The sequence below is a fragment of the Carettochelys insculpta genome, chromosome 25, assembly GCF_033958435.1.
Source record: "Carettochelys insculpta isolate YL-2023 chromosome 25, ASM3395843v1, whole genome shotgun sequence".
Classification (NCBI taxonomy): domain Eukaryota; kingdom Metazoa; phylum Chordata; order Testudines; family Carettochelyidae; genus Carettochelys; species Carettochelys insculpta.
In genome coordinates, this window is record NC_134161.1 from 9,175,149 (window position 1) to 9,194,315 (window position 19,167).

General features: G+C 43.5%; 1 protein-coding gene across 1 annotated transcript in view; it reads left to right on the plus strand.

Moving 5' to 3' along the window:
• Positions 1–19,167, plus strand: part of UBASH3B (ubiquitin associated and SH3 domain containing B) — a 114,427-nt gene that overhangs the window by 91,018 nt on the left and 4,242 nt on the right. The window contains exons 7-12 of the mRNA XM_074976869.1: positions 4,034–4,169; positions 6,046–6,166; positions 7,671–7,793; positions 9,848–9,940; positions 12,195–12,339; positions 17,489–17,595. Of these exons, the coding sequence (XP_074832970.1) occupies positions 4,034–4,169; positions 6,046–6,166; positions 7,671–7,793; positions 9,848–9,940; positions 12,195–12,339; positions 17,489–17,595 (725 nt within the window). The remainder of the gene's footprint in view (positions 1–4,033; positions 4,170–6,045; positions 6,167–7,670; positions 7,794–9,847; positions 9,941–12,194; positions 12,340–17,488; positions 17,596–19,167) is intronic.

A 19,167-nucleotide genomic window follows, 5' to 3' on the forward strand; every position in this document is an offset into this window, starting at 1 on the left:
CTACAGTTGTAACAATAATAATAATATTTCCTGTCTAACTCTTGGCAAATTCCAGGGTGTCCAGACCTGGGAATTTCTGCAACAGGTATAAAGAAGAGTGAATGATGGCCCTTAAGACTCCACCCCCGTTCAGCTCCCTGGCTTCTGTCGCATCGGGTGTGCAGAAATGCCTTTCTGTAGGCTATGAAGTTGCTGTGATAAGAAGAGGGAAGTGTTGTATTCTCTATAGATCTTTTCGCCATGCTCATGATCTTAGTATCTGCAGTTCATATTCCCCTTTTAAGGGTTACTGGGGGCCACCCAAGAGTACCGTCCTGCCTATCTGAGGTAACACCATACATAGCCCTAGCAACATGCCCAAATATTTATTGATTGCACAAAATAAGGGGGCATTAGGATGAAGGGCATGATATTTTTCACTTTTTACCAGCAGGGATGATATGATCCTGTGGCAGATTGACTATTCACAAACACAGATGATCTATTTTCTTTCATTGGTAGTGAGGCATCCCCCCTACCCCTTGGATCAAGTTGAGGATCTTCTCCTGATATATTTAAAGCAGTTAACTTAAGTGCAAAGGGAAGGTGGATATTTCTGTGTCAAAGCAAAGCACACATTAACCCATGCTTCATTTTCAACAAATAAGAAAAGGCACATTGCAGCAAGATCCACTGCAATCAACAGAGGGTTGTTCGAATTTCTGTAATTGCCTTTTGTAATTTACTCCTGAGGATGTTGGCCCAAGTGCCTGAACATCTAGCTGGGATGGCTTTATTCTGAGCATGCAACATTTGATTAACATATTTAATGGAAAAGAAAAAGTAAGTGATCTATTCTCTCCCCATGGCTATGTTCAGCTGCTAGCACAGGCAGAAAGAAACAAACTCTGTGGTGCCCACAGCAGATGGGAACCACTGTGGAAGACACTGAAAAAGTGTAGGAATAATGGAATCAATTTGAAAATGTGACATATCTGAGAAGGCCCAGATCACACAAGCTACCTGTGTGGGTAGGTTCCTGCACTTATCTGGAGCAACATGAAAGACCATAGTCTTGGTTTGCAACATATCTTGTTAGAAAGGAGAGATAATCTCTTCAGGAAATAGCACAATTCATCCCGTTATTTTGTACCAGTTACAAAATTGGTGTCAACTCTGTTAACTGGAAGGCATTCACTGAACATAAGAATAGCCCCACTGGGTAAGACCAAAAATCCATCTAGCCCACTAGCCTGTCTTCCGCAAGTGGCCCATGTCAGGTGTCTCAGAGGGAATGAACAGAACAGGTAATCATCAACTGATTCTTCCCACCACCTATTTCTAGCTTCTAACAAAAAGCAGCTAGGGACGTCATTCCTTCCCCACCCTGGCTAACAGCCATTGATGGATCTGTCCTCCATGAATTTATCCTGGTCTTTTTTGAAGCCCGTTAAAGTCTTGGTCTTCACAATATCCTCTGGCGAGGAGTTCCACAGATTTACTGTGCTGCACAAAAAAAACATTTCCTTTTGTTTCTTTTAAACGTGCTACCTATTACACTGGTATCATTCATCTGAGAATCATGTCTAAGATCTTGTCTCCTGTTACTGTTTATATGTTATCCCTTCTCTTGAAAGTATCAAAACTGAATAATCCCATGATAGTTGTTGTAATCTGTAATGACCCCTTAAAAGCAGCCTGACAGACTAGGAAGTTAGTAGCAAAATAAGAAGATTGTCATTCTGCATGCCACACTGAAGCCAAGAACACTGAATCAGTGTGAAGCCATGGGAACAGCTAGAAGTATGGCTGAAAGCTTTTTCAGGTTGGACTATCACCAGGCTTAATCATCACTGGGCACTGTGGTCTGTTACCATCCAGATTTGAGGCTCTCAGCCATTCTGATTTTACAAATTACACCCACCCAGTGAGCAGCTACTGCAAGACACATATCTACGTCATGCCAAGAATCCTGGAGCATGGTGATATGAGAGGTTCCACAGCTACTTTGAATGCAATGGTTTCATTGGTTGTATGAGGAGGATTGCACACATGAAAGATTACAGGGCCCCACTGCCACACTCAGGACTGCTGACGGGGAGATAAGTGGGCAACTGCCCTTGGGCCCTGTGATTTAAAAGGGCCCAGGGCTCCTCGCTGCTGCTATTGTGGCAGTGAAGGCGGCTGGAGCCCCAGGCTCTCGAAATCACTACTGGAGCCCTACACAGTGCTGAAGAGCTGGTGAAGGAAGGCTAGCCCCCCAGCCCCGCCCCTTCCACTCAAGGTCATGCTCCTTCTGGGAACACAGAGCTGCCCCTACCCCTGCCCCCAAACACTTTGATTAGGGTCCAACAAGTCTGTTTCTCCCTCTGGCCACACCCATACAACAGCATGGACTGTCAGCTACTTACTTAGCATGGTATGTCTCAGTAGTGCCTAAAGATCATGACCAGGTTGGGCCCCCTTGTACTAGCCCAGGGGTCTGCAACCTGCAGCTCCAGAGCTGCATACAGCTCTTTAAGGACTTTTGTGGCTCCCCATGTGATAACTGCAAAGTTTAAAAAAAAAAACAAAAAACCCTTCTGATTATTTTCAGTAAACGGTGAACGTCTAAAAGCCCAAAAATGAACAACTCAGATCTAAATAGCAAACATGGGATAACTCCCCCTTTAATATGTGCAGTGCATTGTGGGATATGATACTGTATCTGTGTTTTGATTGTGTTGCTTGTAAACTCTTGATTTTAAAAAAGGAAAAGGAAACTTGGGGCATTCCTGCTGTGAAGGGCCATGTGCATTTTAAGAAAGAAAACTGAAATTAAACGTGAAGTAAAGATCACATATTTAAAGTGGCTTCAAAAAAGTGGAAAATCAAAGATGAAACCAAAAAATTTCAACCTGAATGGATCCAATCCTTTACATTTATACCGACTTCAGCTGGGCTCCCTTTTTGTCTCATTTGCAATGAGAAATTCACCACCAACAAAAAATGCTACCTTGAGAGAATACGTAAAAAGTTTGTGAAAGTCCTGCAGTAAACATGTATTGCATTACAAATCATTGTGTGCACTGTTCTTGAGATAGAAATTATGTGTGATTTGACATTATTTATTAAGGACCATCTCGTATTCACATGCACTGTGGCTCTTGAATTATTGAGTTTTTATTTGAATTTGAAAAATTCTTGCTATTTTGTTGCTGACCCCTGTGCTAGGTGTTCCGCAGTCTCATAATAAATAACAGCCCCTGCCCCAAAGCTGGCTGAAGACTTCCTCTCAATCTTTTTTTTTTCGGTTGTTCTTTCCCTGCAGCGGTTCTCAACCTTTCGAGGCTCAAGATCCATTGGTTAAGGCCGTTGTGACTCAGTAAACAGCTTTAGTACCTAAACAGCAGGGTTACTAAATATTTCTTACCCATAATATATAATACCCATGTATTCAATAAGTACATCAAACATTTTGTGTGCTTGTGGCAACAGCTCCTGTCCCAAGGGGTGGGTAGGTATAGAGCCCTAATTTTGGGCATTGTGATGTAGAGGGCCACAGTTCCACTGACTCAAGTTTGGCTCGGCCAGACCCCTTTTATGACAGAAGGTCGGGTGGGTCAAACCCGAGTCATGCCAAAACTCTATGCACCAGGCCCAAAACAGGGAACCAAATCCAGTCAGACCCACAGGACTGGAGCTCCAGGAGCTGCTGCTGTTAGTGTGGAGCAGCACTGGCTCTGCAACAGACCCCACCATCACCACAGCCTCCAGCCACCTTGAAGACAGATATCAATTCCCTTGCTGGTCCTCCTACGCAGCCTTTGGGCATGTTCCTTTGCCCTAGTTTGCGGTGATGACCCATGGAGATTCAAAAACCCTTTCTCTAATGAACAGGAGAGTTCTTTGGGGCAGGAGTAATCCCTTACTTTGTGTACATACAGCACCAGTTACACACTGAAAAACAATAATAATAAGACCATTTATTGCCCTGTCTTAGGCTCTGGGAACACCCTGGCACAATAAGGGCAAAGGTATGTTTTCCAAGCACCTGTCTCTTTCTTTGTTACAGATCTTACTCAATTTTGAGTACCAGTTCCTCCGCATCCCCTCTAGCCTTTAATGATGGAGCTCTGGAAAGAAGACAGCAAGAAGATCAAGGACCGGGGGACACAGGACCACTCACAATCATCTGCCAGACAGTGCACGTAAGGATTCATGGTGGATGGCAGAACAAGGAGCAATGGTCTCAAGTCATAGAGGGGGATGTGTAGGTTGGATATTGGGAAAAACTGTTTCACCAGGAGGGTGGTGAAGCACTGGAATGTGTTCCCTGGAAAGGTGGTGAAATCTCCACCCTGAGGGGTTTTAAGTCCCAGGTTGACAAAGTCCTGGCTGGGATGATTTAGTTAGGGTTCATCCTGCATTAGGCCGGGGCTGGACTCAATGACCTCATGAGGTCCCTTCCTGAGTCTATGAATAACGCAGCTAAACACAACCAATTTGTTGTAACATTAACTAGTAATGTAAATAATATAAATACTAATCAGTAATTATTTGTTATCTCAATTAATAATTTGTAATTGTGATAATAATTGTAATTGTAGTCTCAACTTGCAATTAGGGCACCTCAAGATTTATGTAGACCTCTTTATATTACTTAAGTTAAAATTTATAAATAGGGAACATACCTCTTATGGCAGCTTTGCATCTTGCAACTGAGCTGTTTCTGGCTCAATGTATGTTAGGGATGAAGGCAGTGATTTTTCGCAAGCTTTTCCATATTGTGACCCCATTTAACAGCAGCAAATAGTTTCAGGACCTCCCCACTCTCCACTTAGCCACACACAAAGAATGACCCTCAGACTTCTACCTGTCCTGTGAATGCAATACATGGGTTTCTCCAAAGATGCCAATTCCACAGTAAGTTTAATTTCAAATATTCAGAAGCTTCTCCCCACACTTTCCAGTCGCAACACTGTCACCTTGTCAAGACCGCTGGGGCCTAAATGTTACATCGGGGTGTTCAGCAAGCAGCCCACAGGCCAGAATCCAGCCCATGGAATCTTTTTATCCAGCCTGTGGGGCCAGCTGCTGTGGCAGGACCAGCTGCCTCAGAGCCCTGGCAGCTGGGGTGCAGAGCTGCTGCTGGCCCCAGGGGCAGAGCTCTGGCTGGGGCTTGGGGCCATCAGCAGAGCACGGGCAGCCGGAGCGCTATGCCGCTGCCAGCCCTGGGGGGCAGAACCCCAGCTAGGGCGTGGGGCCGGTGGCAGAAGGGTTTGGGGCTGGGAGGGGGGGTTAAGCCTGGGGATGGGCAGGGGACAGCTTGGAGCTGTGGGGGTCTAAGCCTGAGGGCGGCAAGTGGGGCTGGCACTGCAATGGGCTTGGGCGGGGGCAATTTTGTGTTCAGGCCCCCACCCAGGACTCCATAGGCTAACGTGGGTCTGGGGAACATCCTGTCTATAAGACAGCTAAAGTGACTGCGGGGGGCCCAAAGCACAGGGTATGGATGGGATGGCTCTGCAGACACATCCCTCAGGCCACTGGGGTGTGCTGGCAGCAGCACAGAGCTAGCGGAAAGAAGCTGCTCTAACATGCTGCACTACCACTGGTGACATCGCGGGTCCCTGGGGAGGTTTTAAATCACCTGGGAGCAGCAGGAAGGGCCAGAGGATGTATAGCAGGGGAAGCATGCAGGTCAGGGGGTGTGGCTGGGCGATGCATAGCTGAGGGGATGCACAGAGAAACCCCCCGCAGAGCCCAGCCAGAGAGAGGGGTCTGTGCTGATCCACCTGGCAGTTTTGAGGACTAGCACTAACCCTAACTTTAAAGTAACATTATAGACCACAAATTCTGAAGATGGCATCTGTCTCCAGAATACCTGTGGAACAAAGACAGAGTCTTACTCTTCTTCCATATACACCACATTTACAGTGGTATACATTATCTACTCGAGTACAGTTTCCAAAATCCCTTCTTCATACTAGGATTAAGAGTCAGGTCCTTACTCTTTAAGGAACTGGAACTAAGGAAAAGACACTTGGATTTTCACCATGGCCAAACTTCTTGTCACTTTGTTTTCAGCCCCTGAGAGTAACCAGTCAGCTGGGGCCTCAAAAAAGATGCCTTTTTGTCTGCCGGCATGGGGAGAGAATGGATGTTGTGTTTGGAAAGTACTGGTTATCCCAGTGTTTTGATGCCAAAGGTGAGTCAGTTGCTGAAGGATTGGTTAATCCCTAACTTTTGAAGTGGAGTAGGAGGGTGGTAATTACACAAGTTTTAAGTTGATTGTTTCCAGGGCAAACTCAAACTCATAGGGAGAGGCTAACTGAGATACCCTTTTAACAGCACTCTTCAGTATCTAAGAAAGGGACAGTGTGAAATACCAATGTATCTGCTCCTTCTCTGCAGTCTTGAATTAGGCCTTTCATTAAGGCCTAGTCTACATTATGCCTCCCTGTTGATCTAAGCTTGTCACATAGCTCAAGACAGCATACTTACTGCAATGTCCTCCATGCGGTAAGGTCAGTAAAAGCTGATCTCCCATTGACTCTGCCCACTCTTCTTGTCCTGGCAGAGTACTGAAATTGATGGGAGAGCACTTGGAGGTTGATTTATCATGTCTAAGCAGACACCATAAATCGACCACGGGTAGATCGATTGCTGCAGCATTGATACACCAGGTAGAGAAGAAGAGCCCTAAGTAGGTTCATATCATAAGAGGGCTAGGCAATCAGTGGCTCAAGTCCATCTACATTCTTAGTGCACTGGCTGCAGCCACAGGTTACATTGCAAAGTGGGGGTGGGGATAAGGTGGATGAGTACTACGCTTGAACACATTGCTCTGCCCTTGCAGTTGAAGTGAAAAATCATCTGAATAAAACCTTTCCATAATCATTCTGATTTGTAAGTTAAAACTATATCTACACCAAGGATTTGCCCTAATTTTAACCATTGACATCCAAGCCATTGAAATCCAATAAAAACTCTTATTGCAGGCAGGCAAAGCCACTCTTTGTGCTGGTAGCTCTTAAGCCTCAATGAAACCAGAGTAAAAGGCACAAGAGCATATCACAACTTAGAACAATTTACCTTGTCCATGCTAGGACTTGCAGCAATGGCATTAGGTGGTGAATGATTCCTGAAATTGGTTCAACTCTCCAAAATAGACAAAGCCTTAGTATTCCTTATAATAAGTTATCCACAGTAACTCCAGGCATAGTTAGAACCTGAGCTGGTCGGAATTTTTTCATTGCATATTAATTTCATCTTTTGGAAAAAAGTTTGGAAGAAAACTTGAATATGTCAAAACCTCCTGTTCCTGGTATTTTTGAAACAAAAAAATTGTGCTTGGAAAATGAAGCTAAGCCTAGTTAAAAATATTAAAATTTTAAAAAGTCAAAAGTATAAGCATTTTGAAATGATCAAAATGAAATATTTCAGTTGGCCAGAACTGAAATTCTTCTCGGACTGCTGTGGAAATCCTGAAAATTTTCATGATTACAGCTCCTACTAATTTGGAGCAGTAAAATATGTGAATTCTGGAAAATGCTCCCACAGTGTGAAAACTCTTTCCCACCCAGTTCTGGTTAACGTCTGTTCTGTGCAAGCTGTTGTGAATGAAGGGTTATAATGAGCATGAATGATACCAAGCATTTTTCTCAGTCATCACTAATTCCAGCACCTGCTTCTAAATTTTCCCTCAACAGGAAGGTATATGCGTACCAACCTGAATATGCCTCACAGCTTACCTCAGAGAAGTGGTGGTTTCAGGGATTATGAAAAAGATGCACCAATCACCGTGTTTGGTTGCACGCAAGCAAGACTTGTTGGTAAGCTATCATCGGCTGATTAACACAGGAAAAGAAAGAGCAAGTGCAACATGGAAAAATTCACTCAGGTGCCAGGGGCTAAAAAAAGTCACATCAAAAGCCTTCAAAAAGCTTCCTCAATTCAATTAGAAAAGAACTTCCTTTAAAGTCAGCCTGGCCCCATTCATCTGCCATTCTGGCAGGAAGAACAATGCACAAAAATCAAAGCAATCAGACATGCAGCTGCATAGCATATAAAATTGCCCTATAAGTTTGCTGCATTGTGAAAGATGGTTGATAATGATGGTAGCAAAAGTACTTCAGTTAACATGACAGTTGCTGTATGCAAAATATGTTCCTGACTTGATTGACAAGCTTCATTTTTTGATCTGTGCCTTGCAGCAAAAATGTGGTTTTATCTCCTCAGTGGATTTCCTATTTATACTGCTTAGTGCAGCTCAAGTCAAATCAGGCATCTCCCCAGTTCTGTTCTTGGCCTGATTCACAAGGGGAATACTTAGTTTTCTACCTCCCTACTTTTATGGAATATGATATTTACTGAGTGCAGGAAAAACCCCTGAAAATGTTACACATTTTAGTTTACCCAACCTGAGTGACCTTTACGGATCTGATTTTGTGAGCACTTTCTGAACTTCAGGCCTCTGCAAGGCATCTCATGTTGGGCACCTGCAAACTGAAGCATCAAGGGTACTGTACACTTTGAAAAACATAGGCCTTTAACTAAACATGAAAGAGGATATAATAATAGTCTGGTCAAATGGCAGGGGCAATTCTCAAGGAAGGTCAGTACAGAAGGGCTAATTTGGAAGCAGTGAGATCACTTTGGTGGCCCCATGAATTAGGGTCTGCAAATATTAGACTTGTACATGACCAGCAATAACCTTCCTAAAAGAGCTTCGTAGCACTGCTCCAGCTTGCCTGCCATCTACAGGTGAAACTCTGTTCTACACAAATGCGAGCATAACCTTGAAGAACCCAAGAGCTATATCATTTTCAAACAGCAACAAAGGGTCCTGTGGCACCTTATAGACTAACAGAAAAGTTTTGAGCATGAGCTTTCGTGAGCACAGACTCACTTCATCAGATGCATCTGATGAAGTGAGTCTGTGCTCACGAAAGCTCATGCTCAAAACTTTTCTGTTAGTCTATAAGGTGCCACAGGACCCTTCGTTGCTGTTACAGATCCAGACTAACACGGCTACCCCTCCGATACTTGACATCATTTTCAAACACTCCTCTGACAGTTAGTAAAAGAATAGCTCGGAATCAAGTGGGGAAAGATTTTCATACACACCTCTCTTTCAACTGCACATACCACCTTCCCCAACAGTTAAAAAGCCAGTTAGACATAATTTAACATTTAAGAAGATTAAAACCCCTTGTATTCTCCCTCCTTTTGACTGCCTCATCTATTTAAATTGTCAGATTTTTATAGGACTGGGACCATCTTTTACTATGTGAATGTACAGCACCTTGCACAATGGAGTCCCAATCTGATTTGGGCTCCTGAGGTAACAACTGTAATATAAATCATCATAATGTTGGACCTGATTCTCATCTTACTTCCACTGGTTTACATGGAGTTATTCCTGACTTACATGAGTATAAATGAAATAACACTCAGGCCGCTTATATTTTCCCAATGTGCAAATAGCAAGGATATGTTTCCAGTGTAAGGCGGCAATCTGAAATAAAGAAATTTGCAAGAACAAAAAAGAATCAAGTCTCTGAGAGAGCACAGTGTTGGTATATCTGTCTTGAAACAGGCTACAGCCATTCTGAGAAGACAATGACTGCAGTCATTGCTCTAGCCACTGAATTCTCAGAAATTGAAAAGGACAGTACACAGAAAAAGGTAGCATAGGTCACAGTTGCCTATGCCACAAAACATAGTATTGCTACTGAAATAAAATCTGATGGATAAACAAGTCTACAAAAAACAACCAGTCCAACTGGAGAACTTCATTAGCTTCCTTCTGTGTTACATATATATTGAAACATGCCTGCTGCAATTACCGTGATTGTCATTTGTGATGCTCAACCTTTGCTTCCAGGTGAAGCCTTGCTAGAAAGTAATACTGTTATTGACCACATCTACTGTTCCCCATCGCTGCGCTGTGTGCAGACAGCGCACAACATTCTGAAAGGTAAGAAGCTGACGAGGGAGTCTGGATTTTTCTGGTTTTCTGAGGAAGCTGACGCTGGAAGCCCCTTTGATTTAATCTGAGGCCTCAAATATAGCAAGCACCATTCTACTCTGTGCTCTACAGGTTAAGTGATTAACCTTTGGGGCATGAAGCCACTAGTAACTGAAGCAAGAAATGGATTTTCTGTCCTCTCTTCCATTCCATACCATTGTACAATGGTCAAGCACAACATGAGGCTTCTGCTGAAGGCAGGGTTCCACTTTGATGGATCAATGGCCTGTTTTTGTATGGCAGTTCCTGAGTTCAAGTGCACTGATTAAAACTGCATTCTCAGTCTAACAGATTCCAATGCCCTGCATCAGAGGTACACATACCCCTGGGGGCACCCTGAGACCCTCCAATGAGTACATCAGCTCATCTAGGTATTTCTCGAGTTTTACAACAGGCTTTTTTACAATAGAGTTTACACCAAAATCACAAGCAAAGCCAGTACAAACTAAAATTTCATCCAGGCTGTGACTTGTGTCGACTGTTCTATTTAGTTCACAATGAAAAGTATGCATAATATTTATACTCCAGCTGATTTATTTTATTATTATATGGGGCAAGTGAGAAAGTCAGCAATTTTCAGTAACAGTGGGCTGTTGACACTTCTGTATTTTTAGGTCTGATTTTGTACACAAGTAGTTTTTAGGTGAGCTGAAATGTGGGGGTACAACGGCTCGCTGATGGGGCGGGGGCAAAGGGAGAAACTGCATATAGGCCTGGCGTTTGAAAGGGGTCCAGAGCTCCTGGCCACTGCTTCTGGCACAGTCACAGTGGCAACCAGGCCCCTTTGAAATACCACAGCAGCATCACTCTGCCACCATGCAGCTTCTGAGGGCTGGCAGGGGAGGCCCAGTGCCGTGCCCTAGGTAGCACTAAGAGCTGGCTGCCCTTAGCACTGTCCCTCCTCTCTGTGGCTCTGCCCCTTCTGGGGCACAGAGCTGCCCCACACACCTTGCCTCCTGGGTACACAAGATAGATCAGATGCCTGAAAGACCTACAGCAGTCAGGAAAAGTAGAGAGCCACTGCCTTAGATCCTGTGCGTGCAATCAAGTGCACACCAGTGTTTGGTGTATTATAGGATGTATTCCTGGGAGATGGGCTATGGGCCACTTTCATAGGTATATGCTTTTCAAGTCAGCAAAACCTCTGCAAATAGCTGCTTTCTTTTAGTTATACTCTGAGTGAGAACTGATGGTGCATGAGTGCTGTGGGCAAGCCTGAGACTGGGGCATAGTGCTTAGATTGCAAATTCTTCAGGGCAGGGTCTCTCTCTTTGTTGTGTATTTCAACAAGTACTTACCACGGTGGGGTCTGTAACGCTGCTTTTGTAGGTTATATGTGAGCTGGTAGAGAGATGGAGGGATCATTACCCATTTCAAGGTGCCCAAAAATAGGATTTTTAAATTTGTTGGATGATGCGCCATATGTATAAGTTTAGTGTTTGAACTTTGCCATCTCAATGCAGACGCTCTTTGATGTAAGGGAAGCATGAGCTCCCCCTGCTGGTTCTGCAGCTATTAACTGCAACTAATTTTTTTCACTCATCAACACGCTGATGTCATCAAGAAAGAGGCTGCTACACAGACAGGGACGTGAAGGGAAGCAAATGCGAATACATTTGCTCCCTTGACAATGGTAGTGTAAGATGCACACGGAACTGCCATCAACTTGTCTTCAGAATCATCAGCTTGCTTATCACCTCTGAAACAGTCAAGCATTTGGAACGTATGGTCCGAAGAAGGCGCCCTACAAAATACAGAATTTTATATCTACACTAGGGGCACTTCTATAGCTCCATGCACTAAATGATGCACACACGTCTGCAATTCACGCTATACTAAACTGGCTACAGACACAAACAAATACTGGAACTGTGCACATGTGACCCTGACTCCCCACCAGTGTTCCCTGTCAGCTGAACAGCCACCAAAGAGAGATACAGGTGCTGCCCAGCTTTTCAGCAAAGTGCCCACAGCGACCACAACCAGCAGCACGTGTGGTGTACATCTGCCCATGCTTCGGAGCATATAACAACATTTATTCCATGTGTGCATGGAAAAATTAGAGGGAACACTGCCCCAGTCCCAACCAGTAGAAGCACTTGTTGATTACTAATCCCAAAATATTTTCACTCCTCTTGTCCATAGTCCCTTCCTCTGCTTCTTGACATTGCCCAACTTTTCTTTTCTTTTCCTTTCCTTTCAGGTTTGCAACAAGAAAATAACCTGAAGATTCGAGTAGAGCCAGGCTTATTTGAGTGGACGAAATGGGTCTCTGGAACCACGTTACCTGCCTGGATACCTGCTGTGGATTTAGCTGCAGCCAATCTGTGTGTTGATACAACCTACAGGTAGCAGAACTTGGCGTGTCACTCTCAGAGTTTCCTTAGCAACGAATAATCTTTAATTTAATGCACAGGAGAGAAAAAACAAAACACCAGGGACCTACACCTGCATGCTGAATGAGCTGTTGACCACCTTTGTACAGTCCATGGAGCTGCTGGAAGCTATTGAGTTTCCAGCCTAAATTAGAGCAGGTCAGGTCTGCTCTCATTTTCATTAGCTAGTCATGGTGCCCCACAAGGCAGTGCTCACCAGAACACTGCTGTACTCTAGGTGTGTCCTTGACAAATTGTGTCCCCTAAACTAGGGCTCCCCCATTCCTATGGAATCCTCATGTGCACCATTAGTGCTGCTGAGCTGTGAAAGTGGGGCATTTGTTGGGCCAGGGTGTTGCCTTGGGTTGGGTTTGTTTTTGTTTTCTTTAACCATGTTTCAAAACTTTGGGATTTGAACTCTAGATGTGAGCTCTGCAGCCCAGGCTCATGTCTGCTTCACAAGAGAACAAAAGAACTAGCTGAGCTGAGTCAATCTCCATGATGGACATTTATAGCCTGGGCCAACTCATGAGCTCAGTCGCATCCCCTTATCCCACTGATGCAAATCTGGGGTATGGATTTGGGCATCTAATCGCATGGTTGGAGCCCTTATACACTTGGCAACATGCTCAGGAGCATGTTAGCACCAATATTTTGAGGCATCCTTGGGGTAGTCGCTTGTCCTCTTCCATTCCTAGTGCTGTCTTGATCTTCCCCACTCAGATAACCCCACTGTATCCTGCTGGCTGCCCACTAGCACCAACCTGTCACTTCCCACCAGGAGTCTGGTCCCAAGACTCTTGCCTTCATTCATCTGATGCCTCCCTGTTAGTCCCATGCCCTCAGCTAGTAAAATAGGCATAGCTATACCAATTTACACCAGCAAAAGGTGTGGCCCGTAATTTTCAGTTTTCCTCTGGTGTTTGTCCTTCCTTCCTGAGCTACTACCTCACTGTAACTGGGACAGCAGCCAAAGTCACGAAGAATTGTAAGTTTGTGGTTAATCAACATGAGAAGCCCCTGTGGGGCTCCCATTGTTTTTTGACTTTTTTCGTGCTGACACATGAAACTGCCAAGTATGCAGTGCCCATATAAGTCTTCAGTTTCCCTTCCGAAAAGCTCACGTTCCCCAAAGTAAGTATTAAATGTTACTGGAACAAATGCAGAAGACATGTTTTTTGAACTTTCAATATTATTGCAAATGAAACTCTTAATAGAGAAGGCCCTCTTCCCCCCCATAACTGTCTCCTGAGGACTTAGAGACAACTCCAGTTTCCTTTTTTCAATCTGTTTGTGTAAAAAATACAGCTCAGAGGTTAATACCTCTTAAGAGTAAGCACTAATCGTTGTGCCTTCCACTAGAGGATCTCAGACATTAACTCCTGAATCTTCAGAAAGGCTGCTTGGAGTGAAGCATCCTTAATGATTGGTGGAATGAGGGTTTGTCTCCTGAGCCAATGAAAAATTTCAACAACAGGTTTATTTTTAAAAAATTGTTTTCCTCAGAATTTTTGAGATTTTCATCAAAAAGCCTGAAAGCAAACACTGTTTCTACTTTTTCAGCAACCAAAAGCTGAAAATGTTCCGTTTGAATTTTTTCAGTTAGCAGACTGAAAATGTTTTAAGATCGGAGTTTTCAGCAAAAACTCGGAAATGAATGATGAAACCAAAAATGTTTTCATTAAATTTTTCATTTAATTGAAAAACCATTTGCCCCTGAAATAAGCATTTTAATGGAAAGTTTCCCATTGTTTCTAATCAGAAGAAACTGACACATCCTTTTAAAAACTGGCTCCTCATGAGGTTTTGGTTTTTGGGTTTTTTTTTGCCAACCCTCTGGAACTTTCCCAGTGCTCCAAAACTTTTTGAAAAATTAGCAATTGATGGTCCAGTAAACGCCCAAATAAACTCCTATCTCTTTGAAAACTATAAATGCAGCAGTTTCTGCCGTCAAATACCATTGCATTTAGCCTCAATTTCTCAGCAATTGCTAATCACAGAATCCTAGGGCTTGAAGGGACCTCGGGTTGTCATGGAGTCCAGCCCCCTGCCCACAGCAAGATGAACTCCGACTAAATCATCCCAGCCAAAACTTTGTCAAACCAAGACTTAAAAACCTCTAGAGATGGAGATTCCACCACCTCTCTAGGTAATGCACTCCAGTGCTTCACCACCCTCCTGATGAAATTGTTTTTCCTAATATCCAACCTACACCTCTCCCTCTGTAACTTCAAACCAGTGCTCCCTGTTTTGCCATCCGTCACGACTGAGAACAGCCTCTCTCCATCCTCTTTAGACCCCTCTTTCAGGAAGCTGAAGGCTACTAAATTGTCCCTCATACTTCTCTTCTTCAAACCAAAATAAGCCCAAATTCCTCAGCCTCTCCTCATACGTCATGTGTTCCAGGCCCCTAATCATTTTCATTGCCCTCTGCTCGACCCGCTCTAATGCATCTACATCTACATTCTTTTTATACTGGGGGCCCAAAACTGGATGCAATACTGCAGATGTGGCCTCACCAGTGTCAAATAGAGGGGAATAATAACTTCTCTACATCTGCTGGAAATGCTCCACCTAATGCACCCCAATTTGGCGTTAGTCTTTTTGGCTGCAAGGGAACACTGTTGACTCATATCCAGCCTCTCATCCACCATAATCCCCAGATCCTTTCCTGCTGCATTGCCACTGAGACAGTCAGTCCCTAGCCTGTAACAATGCTTGGGAGGCTTCCATCCCAAGTACAGGACTCTGCACTTCTCCTTGTTGAACCGCATCAAATTTCTTTTGGCCCAATCCTCCAATTTATCTCGGTCACTCTGGAACACATCCCTACCCTCCAGCCTATCTACCTGTCCCCTTAGCTTAGTGTCATCCACAAATCTACTGAGGGTGCAATCCATCCCCTCATCAAGATCATTAATAAAGATATTGAACAATACCAGCAGTAGAACTGATCCCTGGGGCACTGCACATGAAACCGACCACCAACCAGACATTGAGCCATTGATCACTACCCACCAGGCCTGACCGTGAAGCCAGCTTTCTGGCCACCTTGTCACAGCTCCATCTTGTACCAAAGGAGCTGCTGCTTGAAACGCAGCACAGTGCCTATCAGTGTTGTAAATAACTGGAAGGCATATAGAGCAGTGTTCCCTCTATTTTTTCCCATCCTTGGGTGGAAAAAAATTTATTAGGTGCACCAAGGCATGTGTGGATGTGCACCACCAGTAGAACTATATGCTGCGGAGTGTGGGTGGCTGTGGGCGCTCTGTTAATCAGCTGGGTGACACCTGAATTTCTTCTGGATGGCTCCCCAAGCGCTCAACTTTCAGGGAACACATATAGAGAGAGGTTAAATAAACCAGCTTAATAGGAATAGTCCCACATATCACACAAAGAGTTAAGTAATAGACTAGATGACCTTCCGGTTGTTCTCTGCAACCCAAATCTATGATTCATTTATGCTAAACTGCTTCTGAAAAGTCCCAGAGAGCAACAGATTCCAGGGAAAGGTCATGTGGGCCTGATCAGTACACACATTGGTCAACTCTCAGGACTATCGTGAATTCTCATCAACAGTAAACCATCTGTTTTAGAGAGAAGGAAGGATATTAAATGCAAACCAAAAAGGTCTCAGATAAAAACATTCCCACCTTATAAATAATTTAACACAGGAAATTCCAACACATGGTGTTTGGTGACAGCTTATTCTGCAGCTTCTTTCTGTGGCCTGCGATATCATCAGAAACCTTGGATTCTTCTATTACACCAGAGCTACTCTCTATTTTAGGGTGACCAAGTACAAATAAGCAAGCAAAGCAAAAACCAGCCCTTTGAAAGCTTTCATGCCTAATTATACCATATAGCTGTTTATATTTTGTCCTGCCTACAAATTACCTTTTCGGGTCTGTGGAAATATATGGTCATGATGTATATTCCACCTAAACAGAGATACTCACATGGCATTTATCCCCAAAAGGGTATCACATTGCTAGCATTTAGCAAAGCTGTGGGACCACAGGAAAATAGCCAGTTTGGGAAACACCAAGTTTCTGGGAAGCATGTAAAGTATATTCTTCGAGGAAAAAGGAAACCTGCTGTCGTGTGGTCTGAGCGTTAAGCTGGGTGAATGCCTGGAGCCCAAAGTACCCTGTCTGAGGAGATAAGTAATTCCCTCTGACACCAGTGTGAGTTTCTCATTTCCTGGGATGGAATTAGGAGATAGGGCTTTTCCTTGTGTCCCGTGGAGGGGAATAGAGAATTCTGTTCCCACACCACCACCCCAAGTTCTTCCAATGGCTTGGCCCAAAAACACTCCGATTGAATTAATCAGCCAAACTCAACCTGAGTAAGTCATTGAATCACTCTGGCCTTGTTGCACTGAGCTGGTCTTTAATATTTCACACCCGTGCAGTACCATACTTTCCTAAGACAGAAGCCACCCCTGGTGGTTTTGCCACTACTGCATCTAATTCTGCTCTGAGCAAGTCCAGACAACACTGTGATTAGGAACACTGGTACCTCATCTATCCTAAAGGTCCCACCATTGCCACCAATTTCCCACCTGCACTGGTGGGAAATTTGAAGAAATAACTCAATGAAAACAGAGGTTCTGTTTCTTTTTGCCCACATTTAAAAAGGGGAAATATTACTCACAGACATCACTTTGCTGCTGGGAAGTTTAATGAATTTCTTTGGGAGTCTCAGATCAAAGGACCTATGGAAACGTAAAGTGTTCAGACTATTACTATTATATCCAACTGCTAGTGTAATGGGCTTGTATAAGTACAATATGTTGGTTTCCATCTCTAGTGGCTGGTCTACACAGTGGTTAACAGTTTAATACTGCTGATAGCTAATGGAATTACTCCTTTAGCGCGAGTGATGGAGGTTTGTACTTGAGTGCTTGAAGTCCAAGATTCAAAGCCTATGGAAGTGGTCCTTACACAATGAAGTCTGGCAGGGTTGAGTTAGAAGAATTAGAAAAACAACAGGGATCTTGTTTCACACATGGGCACTGATGTGCATGCTTTCAGCCACAGTGTGGACAGGGTCTAAGTAACTTGCATTTAAAATCTTCTCTCATCTCCAAAACTTGCTGCATTTGTTTTTCTGCCCATAGACCTCATATACCCGTCAGCAAGTTAGTGGTTTCAGAGTCTTACGACACCTACATAAGTAGAAGCTACCAAGTAACGAAAGACATCATAAGTGAATGCAAAGGCAAAGGTAAGTGGCTCTGCACTTCAGTAAAAGGGGATTGCGCACCTCTATAGTAATCCAAAACGACAGATAGGCACTCTAGAATTGAACGCCAATGGCGAGTCCCAGTCTCTGTCAAAACCCCATGTTTGAATCCTCTCAGCTCACAGACACTGAGGATTCAACATCCATGAGAAACTGTCATGCAGGCCCATTTCTAGTAAAATATCCCACTGTTTCTTATTACCAGGTTTGTCCATAGCACAAGTAGAATAAGTGGTCACATCAGACCTTACTGTTTTAGGGGCCCTATAACCTATGCAAGCTGTGCAGGTTTCTTCTGTCTCCACTGGTTTTGGAACAACTCCTCTTCAGGCCATTTCCTCCCTCCCATCTCCACCACCAGGACCAGAAGGAGAGTCTTTATGTGCTTTAATATGGATTTGTGTGGGTCATAACTGCTACTCCAGTGGCTTGTTTTGCCCTGGAACAAAACCAGAATTTTAAGGTGGATTTCAATTGTGAACAGAAAACAAACATGAAAACAATTGGTATATTCCTAAAACCCCAGCTGTTTTACTTGTTTGTTTGTTTGTTTGTTTTTGTTAGTGATCATTTCCTGAGGTTTTTCAGAGATAATTAGCCCCAAAAAGCAGATAGAAGAATCCCAGGTGAAAACATTGGCCTCTAAGGAGGCTGAAAATTTGTGCATGCCCAACTTCAGTCTCCTTAAAGGGCCTGATTTTCAAAGAGGGCAGGTATTGAAGGCGTACTGAAAAATCAAGATTTTTTCAAATATCTCTGGCTGATCACTGACCAAATCCCCAGTCATGATTGAAAATCCCAGCCTTAACCTCCCCAGCTGCTTCTCCATTAATTAAATAAGGGTAATGTACATCTCACATGGATATCTGAAGATGGAAAGAATTGGGTGAGATTTGTGGATTTTTGTAGCTTTGTTTTCTTCCAGCATTATTCTATCAAATAGAGCTAGTTAAGCATTTCTGAAAATCTGGAATTTTGTGAGGACAAAACAAACCAGCATGAAAATAGCATGCCTGAAAAGATTAATTGAACCCAAAACAATTTCTGTTCTTCTCAATATTTTTCTTTGAAAATTTTACAGCTAGCTGTATGCTGAGTTTTAAAAAGTCATCCTAAAATTATAAAAATAAACTCTGGCTAACATTTAAGAACTGAAAAACCAATGGTCAGCATTGACATGGCCCAGTTTGAAGGGGAAAAAACAATAAAACCCTATTTTTAAAGTTAGGGCCTGATCCTAGAAGTGCTTTTATTGAAATGTAGCGGTGATAGAACAACAGTATTACTCAATATCGCATTCACTATGCTTAATATATGGATTTGCTGATTTGAGCCCCAGATTATATACAGATTTGTAGATTTTTAAACTCAGAAGGGACCACTGTTTGTCTCATCTGATCGCCTGCAGAATACAAACCACTGAAGTTCACTCACTAATTTCTGTACCAAGTCTAAGAACTTAAAATTAAAAGGGTAGCTATCTTTGAGAAAGCCACCCAGTCTTGGCTGATGGCTTGTCTACACTTAAAACACTATGGCTGCATCATTGTAGAT